The sequence below is a fragment of the Solanum lycopersicum genome, chromosome 1 (genome assembly GCF_036512215.1).
Source record: "Solanum lycopersicum chromosome 1, SLM_r2.1".
NCBI lineage: Eukaryota > Viridiplantae > Streptophyta > Magnoliopsida > Solanales > Solanaceae > Solanum > Solanum lycopersicum.
This window is the reverse complement of record NC_090800.1, coordinates 81,410,241-81,425,251: the sequence shown is the minus strand read 5'-3', so window position 1 is coordinate 81,425,251 and position 15,011 is coordinate 81,410,241. Positions and strand designations below refer to the sequence as shown.

Sequence of the window (15,011 nt, the reverse complement as noted above, 5' to 3'; positions counted from 1 at the left end):
GGCGAGACCCCTTTTATCTCCAATCCTCTTTTCTTACACACTTCAATTCAAATAAGGAACCTCTGAGATAAATTATTACCAGATGCAATTTCAAAGAGGATGATGACAATTAGTAAAAAAATTGGCATGATGCTTCGTTGGGGCACATCCCCAAAGATAAGTTCCCTCTCTTGTAAATGTAACTATTACCATTGCACAATGAAAGACACATTATGGATTGGAGCAAAGGTTTAGAAGGAATTGCCATGATGTGGAGGTTGACAGGATATTCTCAATACTAAAGAAGCTGAGAGTCGTAAATGAACAACCTCCTGAATCCCTACTCCTTGTTATGGGGTACAAACAAGAGGCAACTTCCACTGTTAAATCATGATATAGTTCATCATTAAAAACAAAGTGTCCTACTGAAAACTGCCAATGGAAGATGATTTGGAAATCAAAGCTCCTCTTCGACAGCTTCAGCCGGGTTGCCGTACATAATATTTGCTTGACCCTGCAGATTTCACATGCGTGCTAGGGAGCTTGAAGATGCAAATAATTTATTTTTGCATTGCCCTACTGCAACACAATTATGGAACATGGTAACATTTTTAGCACGAGGTAGGCTATGGCTTCTTCTTGAATAAAGCTTAAGTGAGCTGGTCAGGTAGAACAAGCAACATAAATGATTTTTAGCAGTAGTCATCTGTCCTCGTTCTCCTCTTTGAATTTCTCTATTGAGTGGGGATTGATGTTTGAAATATGCATTCACTCGTGCTGGCAAAAAGCAGGGAGATGTTGAAGTGATGTCCAAGTCCAAAGGCAACGTCATCGCAATGCAAGCCCTCGGTTAACAAGCCAACCTCGTCCTCTTGAAAGAACACAACCTTGGCCAGCCTCTTGACTCCTCCCTTGCTGTGCCATTACCACTTGCGGATAACACCCGATCCAGCTGTCCCTGACCTAGCACTATTTAGAAACATAGAACTAAAATGCTTTTTGTGGCCTTTAGGAAAATGGTGCTACTTTTTTTTTTTTGAAACTGGTAACTTTAGTCTATATATCCACAGGTATACTACAACAAAAGTGTAGTTTCCCTTCAAAAGTTTAACAACTTACAGAATAAAATAGTCGTAGTCTAAACTGCTACCTATAACTAGCACATCAAAGATATGTTCTGTCCTAGTTAATATATCTTGTTCACACCAATAATAGAAAAGAGTTAAGCAGTCCATCTTGATCTTCTGTAAGCTATTCTGCCGATTTTCAAAACTTTTGTTGTTTCTCTCTTTCCAGATTGTCCACCAAATACATGCCGGGACAAGTTCCCATCTCTTCTCCTTGTCAGAAGCATTGCCATCTCTGTTCCAGCTGCTCAGGATTCCTTTAATGCTCCGTGGTTTCACCCATCTTATCCCCTTTAGACAGATGAACATTCTCCATAATTGTTCTGTCCATGTACAATGCAAAAAAAGATGGTTAATTGTCTCAGCATGTTCTCCACATAAAGTATATCTCGAAGCCAACTGATAGCCTCTTTTCTTTAGATTTTCATGAGTCAAAACTGCTTCTATTGTTAATAGCCACATGAAGCAATTTACTCTGTAGGGTACTTTTCGTTTCCAGATGATCTTCCTTGGCCATTCCATCTCCTGTCCAGCATTCTTGTTGAGTTCCTTATACACTGAATTTACTGAGAATTGACCTTTGGTATCATTCTGCCAAACTAATAACTCCTTCTTTTCAGTGAGGTTGCTGAAAGAGCCTACTGAATTTGAAATTCTGCCACTTTGTCAATCTCCCAATCCTGAAGGTTCCTCCTTAAGAACAAATTCCATCCTTGTCCAGTCCACGTTGTAGCCACAGTGGTCTGTTGATGTTGGCATAAAGTGAACAATTCAGGATGCAACTGTTTCATAGGGACAAACCATTCCGCTTACCCTCCGAGAAGGATGTCTTTGACCCATCTCTCACTTCTACCTTGGTTCTGTGATATAGCACTGGCCATAAATTTCTAATTCCCTTCCATACAGTGCATTTATATGGAGTACTTATCATTTTAGTCATCCACTTATCTTCCATGTCATTTTTTGCCAAACTTCCACAACCACTTCATCATTAGGCTCTGGTTTTGTTTCCTCAGATTTCTTATGCCTAGGCCTCCTGTGTTTTTACTCACCATCAGCTCTTTCAATTTAACAAGATGAAACTTCTTCTTATCTTCACTGCCTTGCCATAAGAAATTTCTTCTAAGAGCATCAATGCTATTAAATACGCTGGCAGGCATAGGGAAGACTGACATCATATAAGAGGGTAATGCATCCATCACACTGTTAATTAAAGTCAATCTTCCTCCCAAGGACAAGTACTGACTCTTCCAACTAGTGAGTCTCTTTTCACATTTCTCCAGTACCCATTCATATGCCTTTGGACTTGCTTTTAGCTCCCAAAGGCAGTAGTTGGAAGCTTCCCAACCTTGCCTCCTAGTGTTCTGGTCAAAACTTCTGTATTAAGCACACTATTGATAGGATAGATGAAGCTTTTCCCCCCAGTTAATGTGGAGACCAGAGACGGCTTCAAAAATGACAAAAATGACCCTCAAAATCAGTATTTGTTTTTTCTCAGCTCCACAAAATACCAATGTGTCGTCTGCATATTGTAGATGAGTTACTTCCAAACTAGAAAGTTCCCCTGCTTGGAACCCCTTGATCCACCCCTTTCCCCTTGCTGTATTAATGAGGTTACTCATTCCTTCCATAGCTAAGATGAATAAAAATGGGGAAAGAAGATTAGCTGGCCCAGCCCTTTCATTATTTGTTTTCTTTGAAACCCAAAAAATTCCATGAGGATTAGTTGGCCAAGCCCAGTTGACGCACAGGTTCATACTTTATGGAGTATAGACATGTCCCTCTACCCTTCTCCCATTCAAATGCCAAATTATAGTCCTTAACAGGGTTCAAACTAGTGGCATGCACCTACAACACATCCCATGATGTTCTTCCTTTACCACTGAACCACAGCCCCGTGCATGATGCTACTTTTGGTGTATTTTATATATCTTTAATTTATAAACACAAGACTCAAAAGTCTTCTTTAATTTCTAAAACCCAGTGCCAAGTCAAAATACAACAAACAAATTGAAATGGAGAGAGTACTTAGGTCCAAAAAACAGAACTTATTAGCTGACTGTACTGATTCCTCTTCTTGAATTACTTATTAAGAGCTTATTAGTTGACCTTACTGGTTCCTCTATCAAAGCAAAATGTATACAATTAACTATGTAACATCTTGCCACATGAAATATCCCCAAGAGTGACAGATTCAAGTATCTTGGATCTATAGTTCAGGGGAGTAAGGACATCGACGATGATATTACACATCGTATTGGTGCAGTGTGGATGAAGTGGAGGCAAGCCTATAGAGTCTTGTGTCATTAAAAGGTACCACCAAAACCCAAGGGTAAGTTATATAGAGTGGTGGTTAGACCAGCATTTTTATATGCTGCAGAGTGTTGGACAGTCAAAAACTCTCATGTCCGGAAGATGCATCTTATGGAGATGAGGATGTTGAGGTGGATGTGTGGCCATATAAAGAGCGCTAAGATTAGTAAGGCCTCTGTGGTGGATAAATTGTGGGAAGCGCGATTGAAATGGTTTGGACATGTCAAGAGGAGAGGCATAGACGCACCGGTGGGAGGTGCAAGAAATTGGTTATAAAGGGTACGAGGAGAGGAAGAGGTAAGCTGAAGAAGTATTGGGGAGAGATGATAATTGATATGATAGGATATGATTCAGCTTCACGTTACCGAGGATATGACCTTAGATAGGAAAATGTAGAGGACTGGTATTAGGATAGCATGTTAGTAGGTAATGTATAGTTCTCTGGCTTAGGGTGGTTGGGGTTTGCCATTTTACTAGTTGTTCTATAATAGTTCTTGTTTTTTGATTAATAGCACTGTTTATTCTTGTTTTCAATAATAGGTCCTAATATGTTGTTTATTGATTATCGCACAATTCTATTGTTGTCTTTGCTCCCTTTTTGTAATCTTTGCACCGTTTTCTTGTTGCTTACTATCTTTTCTTCATTGTCGCCTTTTTCTTCATTTGAGCTGATTGTATTTCAAAAACAACATTTCTACCTCCACAAGGTAATGATAAAGTCTGCATACAGTCTACCTTCCCCAGACCTCACTTGCGGAATCTGGTATATTGTATTTTGTTATCATAACAATTGTGAAACTTGCAATCACAGCCTATACTCGCAGAGATCCTTGTTCAGTCAAAAAAAGTCAGAAACATGTTATATTTGCCTTGTTCAACAGAAGTAGTTCCGATATTAAAGTTTGATGTTAAATTTTCTATAATGAACTCTGAACAAACTGATAACCAAACGCTCAATTTTATATTCAAGCCAGAACAAACTTTAGAACACCCACGCAATGGTAATGAAGTGTAAAAACCTACAACCGCTACAGTACAAAGAAGATAGGTGTATAAGTTATTAGGAAAAAGGGATATGATTCAATACCTGCAATGCTCGGCTTTGCAATGGCTTTGGTGCATATGGAAGTGATCTTAAAAGAATCAATAAAAGTTGGATATGCTCAAACCGATGCCCAGAGTCATAGAAGTTCAACCCTTCATCTGTTGACGAGGCATTTATCTACATCAGGAGCAAAAAATCTTCAGCTTTATCTTTGAAAGACTGCCTAGAGCAGAAAACTCAATGGTAAATAGAGTATAGCCACAAAACTCTTGCATCTATAAATAATAAAGTGACTATCTGAATGATTAGCGGAGAGGAAATCCAAAATCCATACATTGAGGCATTCAACAAAACTAATCACAAAAAGGATATATGAGCCCAAAAACAAGATTAGGGAACACCTATATTGATCATGGCATAAACTTGGTCTAGATACCTGACTACTGGTTATTTCCATTAAAATAAATTCAACTAATGGTGTAAAGAAAGGTCTAAAACTTATTTTCACATCAATATCACATGATTAAATACAGATTTATTACTCACAAGGAACACAGCCCTAATATTGCTAAGCAGATTATATTCATATGTTTTCATTTTATCAAATCTTAATCAACTCAATAAACCATAAATTAAGAAAGTTATATAGGTGACGTTAACGGTACAGTACATAGAGTGCTAGAAGAAAATTATTCAAAAGGAGAGCTAGTAATATAATTAACTCAAAAAGAAATATTACTCTGGCATAAGAATCTCCAAAAACTAATAAATGCAAAGTCATGATGCCACCTTGTTCCATAAAACACTTGTAGTAAATAAAATAATGCAAGTACCTTATCAAATCTGGCAAACGATAACATGGCTTATTTGATAGTCTATACACGGTATAATTTCTCCACGAGATATTCATTCACATCATATTTTATTAAAAGGGAAGCGATCCTCACTGATATCATCATTTGAACAACTAAAGGGACTAATATTATTATGAAGTTTTTTCCATCCAAATGGATGAAAAAACTGTAGAAGGAATCTTTCTTTACCTTTCTAAGTAAAGCCGAGAAACATATAAACCCTCATATTGATTACAATATAAAACAATTTCATCACTTAAGATACTTGTTACAGAACTATTAAAACCACCAGAGGCCAGATAGCTATCTATTACTACATAGTGCATCATACCAAGATATTGCATTACACAAATGCATGATGATATGAAGTCTGAATTGAAGCTTGGTTGACTTCCCAAGGCAAATGCATAATGGAAGTTTTATTCTAAATGTTTGAGATTTCTACGGTTTCCATTCTGTTGATTACATATCTAAACAGGATAGGCAAGAAAAAGGAAAAGAAAAACAGCAGTAACAATAAAGAGGTATCTAGTTTTTGCACCAATAAAGAAGTATTTGCCTATTTCAGATGTAAAGCGAGAAGCTAAAAAGGTCATGTATATGTTTGTAACTATGCATAACATCTTCAAGCAGGGACTCTATGCAATGCACTGAGTTTCTTTCATCTATTTGAGCATCTGTTCATACGCAAACAGTATACTATCTTTCTATTTCACAGCGAAAAAAGGACTTTTTCCTAGAAACATACTAAGAGGGTTTCACACAGGAAAAAAATGAAGTGGTTGGTTTTCACAAAGAAAAGTGATGCAAGGAAATAGAAGAAATGGCAGGAACTGAATGACTAAAGAAGCAGCATATCAAGAAGAAAAGCATATCAATACCGAGGCGCCCAATAAAGCTGTGTATACTCTGCTAGTCATGAGCCTATTTGGTGCTGCTTGGAAGGCCTTTTGTAATGCAAAAAGTAGAAGGGAAACCTTATCATCAAACATGGTACCCCCTCCTTCTAGCAACCCCAGAAGGTTGTTTGTCACATCTGGGGGAGCATGTGTACCAAATTTCAGATAGCCTGATGAAACTAAAGAACCCAAGAGGTTAATAATTCCAAGCACAATTTCATCACTTTTATCAACATTGTATGCATTATTCCGAGCATTTTCAGCACTTATTGAAAAGCTTATTCCACCCAAGTTTTTTAGAAATGCATTCTCTGGGATAGACTGCATCTTTTCAATTGTAGACCTACTGGAAATTGTGGCGCCCGCACCATTGAAGAGTACAGATTCCATTGCATTCACCCCTGTCTCTCTTTCTTTTGTATATCCTGTTTCACCAACTTCACTACTTCCCATGAGACAATGTGCCTCAGTATCCAGTTCAGCTTCCTGGGCTGATGCATTAGTGACATTATGATCTACAGTGGATAAATCATCACAATCTCCAGTCTTAACTTCGCGCTGCAATAGGACAAGAAGTGTTTCTATACCACCACCAGATAAAAATGCATCAGAAAAGGTTTGAGCCCTGGACATATTTGGCTGTACAACCAACCTATACATGAGATGTAGCACCCTGGCAACCTGAAATAACAAAAGTATTATGTTAGGCTCAAATAGAAAGTAAGGCACATCTGTTGGGAAGTATCAATTAAGAAAATGAAGTATCAAGAAAGTTTTCTTTTAGGAATAAGATTGTATTCCCCAGTACACAGAAGGTAGTAAATGCTACTTGGGTGGAGAAGGGAGTGAAGACAACAAAACACATCTTGTTCACTGTACAGCCATATGTGGGGAGTGTTCCTGAACATTAGTGGAAAATGTCATGCCTTTACTCAAAGAGTTATTTTGCTGTGGAGTGGATACAGTTAGAAAAGACTAAGACTAGAAAGGTATTTGGAGGATAATACCAGCCTCATCATCTTATGTGTTTTGAGGAACGAGAAAAAACAGAGCTGCTTTGGAGGAAAGATTACAGCTGTACACATAGTAAAGTGCAAAAGGTCTTAAGACTGTATCAAAAGAGCAGAAAATGCTTAGTTAGTTAGCTAACTGGTGAATTTAGTGCATGTGCATGATTAAAACAATATGACAGATTTCACTGGCTCATTTTTACTTTCTCAGTCAAGTTTTCGGCATATGTTAAGTATCAAATAACTGGCACAAACTTTATGGAAGAGTACTAAAAAGAGCAAAATTTGAAAATTCAAATTGAGAAGTGTTTCTTGAAAACTACTTTATGCTATTAGAGTTGTTCCTCTTTCTTTTCCAACTAGGTAAACCAAATTACAATATTTTAACTCAATTGTAGAAAATTTTAGGGCATGATACATGCAACAACAACATACCCAGTGAAATCCTACAAGTGAGGTCGAGGGAGGGTATAATGTACGCAGACCTTACCACTAACTCGTGAAGGTAGAGAGGCTCTTTCTAAAAAACCCTCGGCTCAAGTGCAACAAATCCCGATACAAAGAAGAAAGAGACAATGAAGAGAATATAGCAAATAACAAGGATACAACGCAAAAGTCTACCAGAGAGGAGCAAAAACAACGATAGAATCGTGTGATAAATCGAAACACCGTAACCAACCTGCTAGGATAGATTATTAAAAACAATAATAAACAATGATAGAAATAAAAAACAAGAACTAAATTAATACAACTAGTACCATCGCAAACACCAGCCACCCTAATAGATAATTGCCTATAATGTGTACCATTATGAATAAGATACTGTGGACACTAAAACAAGAAAGAAAACCATAAGAACTTATTTGATTAGTCCTTTTGCACTTTTTAAGATAGAAGAATTATGAGCAAATTCAAATATTAGTATCATCAAACAGTGTGAGCGTCTAAAAGTTAAGCTACTGAGATGAGACACTGATAACTAGAAATAAAGTTTAATAACCACGAAACAAGAAGATCACATGCAACACACGAATACGGTGTGAAAAAACTGATAAGCTTTGAAATATAAAGATATAACGGAGTAAAAAGTTTGAGAAAACTACTAAGAGTGTATTTTTAAGTGACTAAGAAAATATAAATACTTAATATAATAGATTTATATGTCAATCAACGTTCAAAACAAAGACATAATAAGCCATCAAAACTAGACACCAACGAGGAACAGTAGTCTAAGTTTTCTTATAAAGAGCAACAAGACACTTATTTAACCTAGAAACTTCCCGCCACTCAGCATACTTATACATGAAAAACTGCACTTTACCTGATTTGGCTGTGGACAATCCACCATGAAACCAAGCAAACAACGGACATCATCTGTAGCTAGAGAAGGAGGTGCAGCCACAACTAGGAGCTCAATAACAACTAAGAGTTCATCAACCAAAGCGTTTACTTCACCCACAGGACGTGTTTCGTCAGTCATAAATGTATCGGTAGAGTCACTTTCACGAATAGTCCAATAACATCTCCTGCAGCCATCTAGAAGCATTTGAATCGCATTGGCATCGCGCATCACAGATGACTCTGTGAAAACCATATCTGCAAGAGAAGAGAGAAGCTTCTTCTGAAGACCATAACTGCATAAGCTCCAAATCTTCAGATCCAGTAGAAGCATACTAAAAAGCTGCACTTTGAGTGTGTGGTTGTGCTTTTGTGATTGGCACAACGAAACAACTGCTGCTACCAGCGCCTCATCCCCGACTCCATCATGCTTCGCAACATCAAGGGAAGACAAAGTTTGTAGTAGGTAGTTTAAGATTCTTGACAGGACTTCTGGACCTTTTCTACGGCTCAACTCTTCATTGTTTCCAGGATGTTCAATGGCCTTCGAGATGATTCTGAATATGGGCGCAGCAATTGCAGTTGTCGCTAAAGATAAAGCAAGGTCACCTTGCTGAGGTTCCAAGCTATTCTCTTGTACATTACTCACTGCCAAAGGAAGTAAGGACATGGGACCTCCATAGGCCAATGCCCAAAGAGCTTCCGTTGGGCGCATTCTTGTTGCAACATGGACTTGCCCAAGAATCTCTGCAGGTCTTCGAAGCACACCTGAACGATTCAGAATCATTAACAATAACAAATAGACAACAGTTACATTCTTCAAGCCACATCTAGACTAGACAAAATGAACATGTTAGGTTAAAAAAGATAAACTTTGGTTACTTACATGTCTTTGTACCAAATGAAAGAAAGACATAAAGAGGAAGGGCCAGAGAGTAAGAGAGGTATCATATTCAATTTGTGTACAGAAAACACTTGTCAAGCACTCATTCATCCAAAATAAATATTATGTTTTAAAATATGAAACTTAATAATGTGACATTCATAGTTGCAACAACTATAGCCACACTCTGGGAGTTTGGCAGAGGGTGTTGGAGATGAGGGTGATGAGAGGTATGGCTATTTTCGTGAATCAATTTGGGATTCATGCTTCATGTTGGGGCGCTCAACTGCAGAAGTCATTCATCTTGTGAACAGTATAGAGAGAGGAAGGACTTACATGTGGTATTCATCGCCTAGAAGAGGCTTACGACAAAGTCCCAAGGGAGGTTATAAGGAGATACTTGGAGGTTAGAGGTGTATTTGTGGCATCCACTAGGGTGATCAAGGACGTGTAGGATGGAGTCAAGACCACAGTACAGGCAATAGGAAGAGATTCAGAGAACTTCCCAGTTGTGATTGGTTGCATCAGGGATCAACTTTTAGCCTTTTTTTTTGCCTTGGTGACGAATGAATCGGCGTGCATATCTAAGTAGAGGTGTCCTGTTGTATGTTATCTGTGGATGACATAGTTTTGATTGACGAGACATGCGGAGGAGTTAACGATAAACTAGAGGTTTGGAGACAGACCCAAGGGCCCAGAGTGTGCAAGTTCAGTGGCATTACGCATGAGGCAGGTGTGGAAATGAGGTGACAGACCATCCAAAAAAGAGGAAGTTTCAAGTAGCTTGGGTAAATTATCCAAGAAAATGAGGAATTGGCGATGATGTCACAGACCGAATCGGTGTACGGTGGATGAAATGGAGCTCGCATCCAGAGTCTTGTTAGAAATAAAGTTGTTTTCACTTTTTTCACTCAAAATTACTCACAAAAAGTCAAGCAACTCCAATTTGTATTCATGGCCAAACACAATAATACTTTTCACTTTGAAAACAAAAACTGCTTTTTTTCAAATACGAGACAATTTTCATGGTCAAACACCCCCATATTTAAATGTAGAAAAATGAGGAAATATGTAGGATGTCTAATTATTAAGTTTATATGATCAATGCTAGCAACTCTAAAGCGCTTTGTAAACTTGTGATGATGATCTAGAAGATAATGGACATCATAATTGATATTGATATGTGCTGTAAATGTAACAGAATTGCCAAACCTGATGAACCAGAAGGAGAAGCATCTGGACAAAAACGGCCACTGAGCAAGCCAGGATGATAGAGGAGATGAAGACATCCTGAGATTTCAGCATCCAGAGCAGAACTTTCTTCAGCCAACTTTTGCACGTAGTCATTTGTTGCTAACCACGGTGAGCCAGCTCCATGACCAAAAGAAGGAAGCACATCTCCTCCCCTAGAAGCTAAATGAGCCATTTTTTCTGGCCCAATTGGTTCCCTGAAAATGTATACAGGGCCCATCTCAGCAAACAGAGGGCACTGACGACGACGACGTTGTAAACCAGCCATAGTTGGGGGTGGATTAGTCCCAATACAGCAGAATGCAAGCGGCTTGGATATTCGGGGAAAGTCAAATGGTCGACTCTCATATAATGATCCATCAATGTACAGTCTTAGTTCACTATCAGCTTTCCCTATGAGGCCTTGCTTACAAGAGTGTTCAAGGCCAATAAAGTACCAACACTGTGGCTTGAACGCGTGTGTGAAATGCAGGGAAGATTTCCTTCCTTTCCCACTACCGCTTTCAACCACCAGAAATTGGGCATGGAAGTATGCTTCAATCCCTTGATTATCAGCTGACAAGAAGCTGAAGAGCCGTGGCATGTGAGCTGTGCCTTCCCCAGCCAGTGCAGTGGCTGCAGCAGCAGCTGACATTGCAGATGATTTTCCTGACGTGGCAGCTGCAGCGGCAGCAATTGCAGCTGCTGCAGTTGCTGTATTTAGAGTATCAGCAAAGGACTCAATGTAGATCCATGTAGCAAATGCATATCCATTAGTAAAAGGCCAACGACTCTCCCCTGGACCCAGCAAGCCAGAACTTTCACCATCAAACTCGAAGGTGCATGCTGGACCTCTTGACTCTTTCCCACTCATAGCCTTCTCCAAAGATAGCAATAAACGAGCCGCCCACTTGGTGGCAAGTGTTTTTGTGACTACTTGAAACCAACCATGCAGATCTCTTACACTAAGAGAATATGCAGCTAAGTGTTGAATGCAAAGGCATAAAGGAGTCCCATCCCATCTTGATGGCTCTGAAGTAGAAAAATCTTGACAAAATATCTTTTCAGCCGAATGCAGCAGGACGCGCAACAAACCAGCTGTAGAGCACATTGCTCGGTTTCTAGTGCAAGCACGCAAAATAGCAAGCAAACCTTTAACCATGCGAGACCTAGGTGACATGAGACCTGCAATGTCCCCAACAGAGGGAAGCCAAGGAATGAGTTCACCTGCCACAATGGCTGCTCTAGAGTTCAACATCACGCTTGGCGGATTATTATCCCCATCATCCTCAAAACACTCAACCCCTCCCATAGTGGCAAGAAGTGAATCAACTACCAGAAATGCAATAGAGTCAGCATCATCTCCAGTTCCAAAACTCTCAACACCACTTACAACATTTTTCAGCTTGTCCAATCCTTCAGGCTTTCCCATAATAGCAGAGTCTACTAAATGCAAGAGTTCTGGTTCCACATTTGGCACAACCTGTTTCGTCTTAGGTTTTGGTGGTGATCCAAATGGAGAATATGCATCATCCCCATATGAATACATAGCAGAATCCATCGAAGAAGAAGACTGTCTATTTTCATCTGTATCCATAAATTGCCTATCAGGATTAGGGCTCAAAATTTCGCTTTCATGGTGCACCTCAATGTCTACATAATCATCCCCAGATGGGATTTTCCCCAAGGAAAATTCAAAATTGTCCTCAATCCCACTTGAAGACCCTCTTAAATTATCAGATCCTGGAGATTGATTTAAGCCCCCAATAATCTTATCTTGATTCTTCAATGAAACAATGTCAAATAGCTCAGCATCTACCATAGGAGCTGAAGAAGAATCAACCCCTTTCGAGTCTACATTGCTATGTACATTATCTACATTATCACCACCCAGTTCACTCTGGGTATTTTTGGGTTTCTCCTCTTCCATTCTTCAAACCCAAATGCTTAAAAATACAATCTTTGAAATGGAATCATAACTTTAACGATTGGAAAACTTGAAACATGCACATTTTTTCCCTAAAAAAGGCAAAAGATCAAACAAAATGGTAATCAAGATTTTACCTTTTCTGAAGGTTGATCCAATATCTGGGATTGAAAGATCAAGAAAATGAAGAATCGAGCGATGGGTGTGGGAATGGCAGCGAAATAGGAGGAAAGTTGAGCCAGCCAAGGTTTCAATTAGTCAAATAAAGAGCCCATTTGCTTTCAACAGCCCATTTGTCTAATTTTCAATATTTTCTTTCTTTTTCTTTTTCCTTTTTCCTATTTTTGGGTTTGGGTACCAAATTACACATTATTTATTTCTGAAAAAAAAAAATTAATGGTCAAAATTTTATTAGCTCATTGAATTTTTCTCATGTACATTTTATGTATCAAGTACATTGAATTAATAATTTAAATCTTTATTAATCAGAATTTTTATTAAATTTTTTAATTAATGTTATTATCTGATAAAAGTAAAAGTGGATAGAAATAATATATTTTATGAACTTATAACAATGTGTGATATTTATTAAAAAATAATACTTCTTCTTTTTCATTAGGTGAAATATTTTGGTTATTTGTATGAGTAATTAATTATTATGTTGAATTTTTTAGGTTAGGTATTTATTATTTATTTTTATCTTATTATTATCTATGGGCCTCTTACTGTGGTTAATTATGACAGTATGTACTAACCTATTGATTAAATTAAAATATGCAATTTATATAGTTCAAAACTTGATCCACTTATTTGATAGGTGATTGTCTTTGTCAGATCATTTAAATATTATTTATGAGACTACAGCTAGAGTTGAATGGTAGGTTAACTTAAAAAATTTAAATCATAATTATGCTAAAGTTTTAAAAATATACATTAAAATTAACTATCTTGAATATCTATCGTTTTATTATGTATTTTTTAAATATTTTTTCAATAAAGTATTAAAATAGATACAACGGCGTAACAAAAATAACATGCAGAGATCTGCAATTATTTATGTATATTAGTTCAAATAAGCTTTTATGTTCATCTTATATCTCTTCTTTTGATCCTCGGTTGTATTAGTAGTTTTTACATACAAGTTCAACATATAAACGCATAGAAAAAAATCAATGATTGATTGATTAATTCTTATTGTAACATGAAGACATTTTTTATTTGCTAATATCATCCGCATGATCAATTTATTTTTTAAAATAAATTAATTTTTAATAGCCTGATACAAAATGAAACATCATTTAAAATTTTACAAATTGTTACACATCTTTCTTTGTTGCACTTGCGGAAAGTTTCTTTCTCGTTTTTATTCACATGCCTTTTTGATTGGGAAACGCTCAATTTACAACATTACATCCTCATAACAATCAAATCATTCAAAAATCTGTAAATTTCAAAATTATCTTTGAGTTATAAAATAGTTCTCCGTACATTGCACGTATAATCATCATTACTGTTACATAAATCACCATATTTTGACAATAATATCCTTGGTTCAAATAGAAATATATTGAACAAACGTTTCTTTAGTAGCCTTTTTGTCACGTGATAATTACTTTTTTTATTAGCACATGTGCGATACTTGACAATTATTCACGTTCTTGCACCGCTTGCTTACAATCTTGCTAATGTCAAGTCAATCTAAAACTCTAAGAATCGATAAGAGAATGAAAGAAAGAATCACTAAGAAATTATGGAAGAAAAAGCACAAAAGGATTGTTACGAAGAATTCTATAGGGAACTTTTACTGAATTTTGCTTGATGAATTTACGGATGAATGTCCCTCTATTTAAATTACTGGCTTAGAAGCTAAAGTATTAATAATAATTGTATCATAAGTCCATGGATATTTACAAAATAGTCTTCTCTAGAATATTTAACGATACTACAAAATTTCAAGGACCTTTCATGCAAATCTTTAAAATTCTAAAAACTTTCATAGGAAATCTTTATTTTTCTAGAAACATCCACGTAAACAAGTCTTTCTCCAATGTAAGTTATCCACGTGGGCAATTTTTTGTCACGTGACACTCACATGGCACTTACATGGCATATAGCATGACAGGTCGTCATACTTTGATAAACAAAATTCATCTTATGCCACCATAGTTTTTCCTTGACTTGAAAAACGAATCGTTTTTTGGTATGTATCGTAATTTGACCTCTTGTCTCCTATATAATATTAATACATACCACTAAGAAAAATCAATCTACACAATTCGCAATCATAAAATCGAGTTTGCACGATAGACACCTTCCATACAAAAACACAAGTTATTAGACCACTTTCTCGAATGAAATAAAGATTTGAGGCTTGCAAATTTAGATATATAATAGAACATATTTAAT

The 15,011-nt window shown here is 37.1% G+C and overlaps 1 protein-coding gene across 1 annotated transcript in view; it reads right to left on the bottom strand.

Moving 5' to 3' along the window:
• Positions 1-12,880, bottom strand: part of LOC101244711 (BEACH domain-containing protein C2) — a 37,292-nt gene extending 24,412 nt beyond the window's left edge. Inside the window, exons 1-4 of the mRNA XM_010327812.4 lie at positions 10,661-12,880; positions 8,549-9,333; positions 6,200-6,898; positions 4,507-4,641 (exon numbers count right to left, since the gene is read on the bottom strand). Of these exons, the coding sequence (XP_010326114.2) occupies positions 4,507-4,641; positions 6,200-6,898; positions 8,549-9,333; positions 10,661-12,608 (3,567 nt within the window). The 5' untranslated portion in view covers positions 12,609-12,880. The remainder of the gene's footprint in view (positions 1-4,506; positions 4,642-6,199; positions 6,899-8,548; positions 9,334-10,660) is intronic.
• Between the last annotated feature and the right edge of the window lie 2,131 nt (positions 12,881-15,011).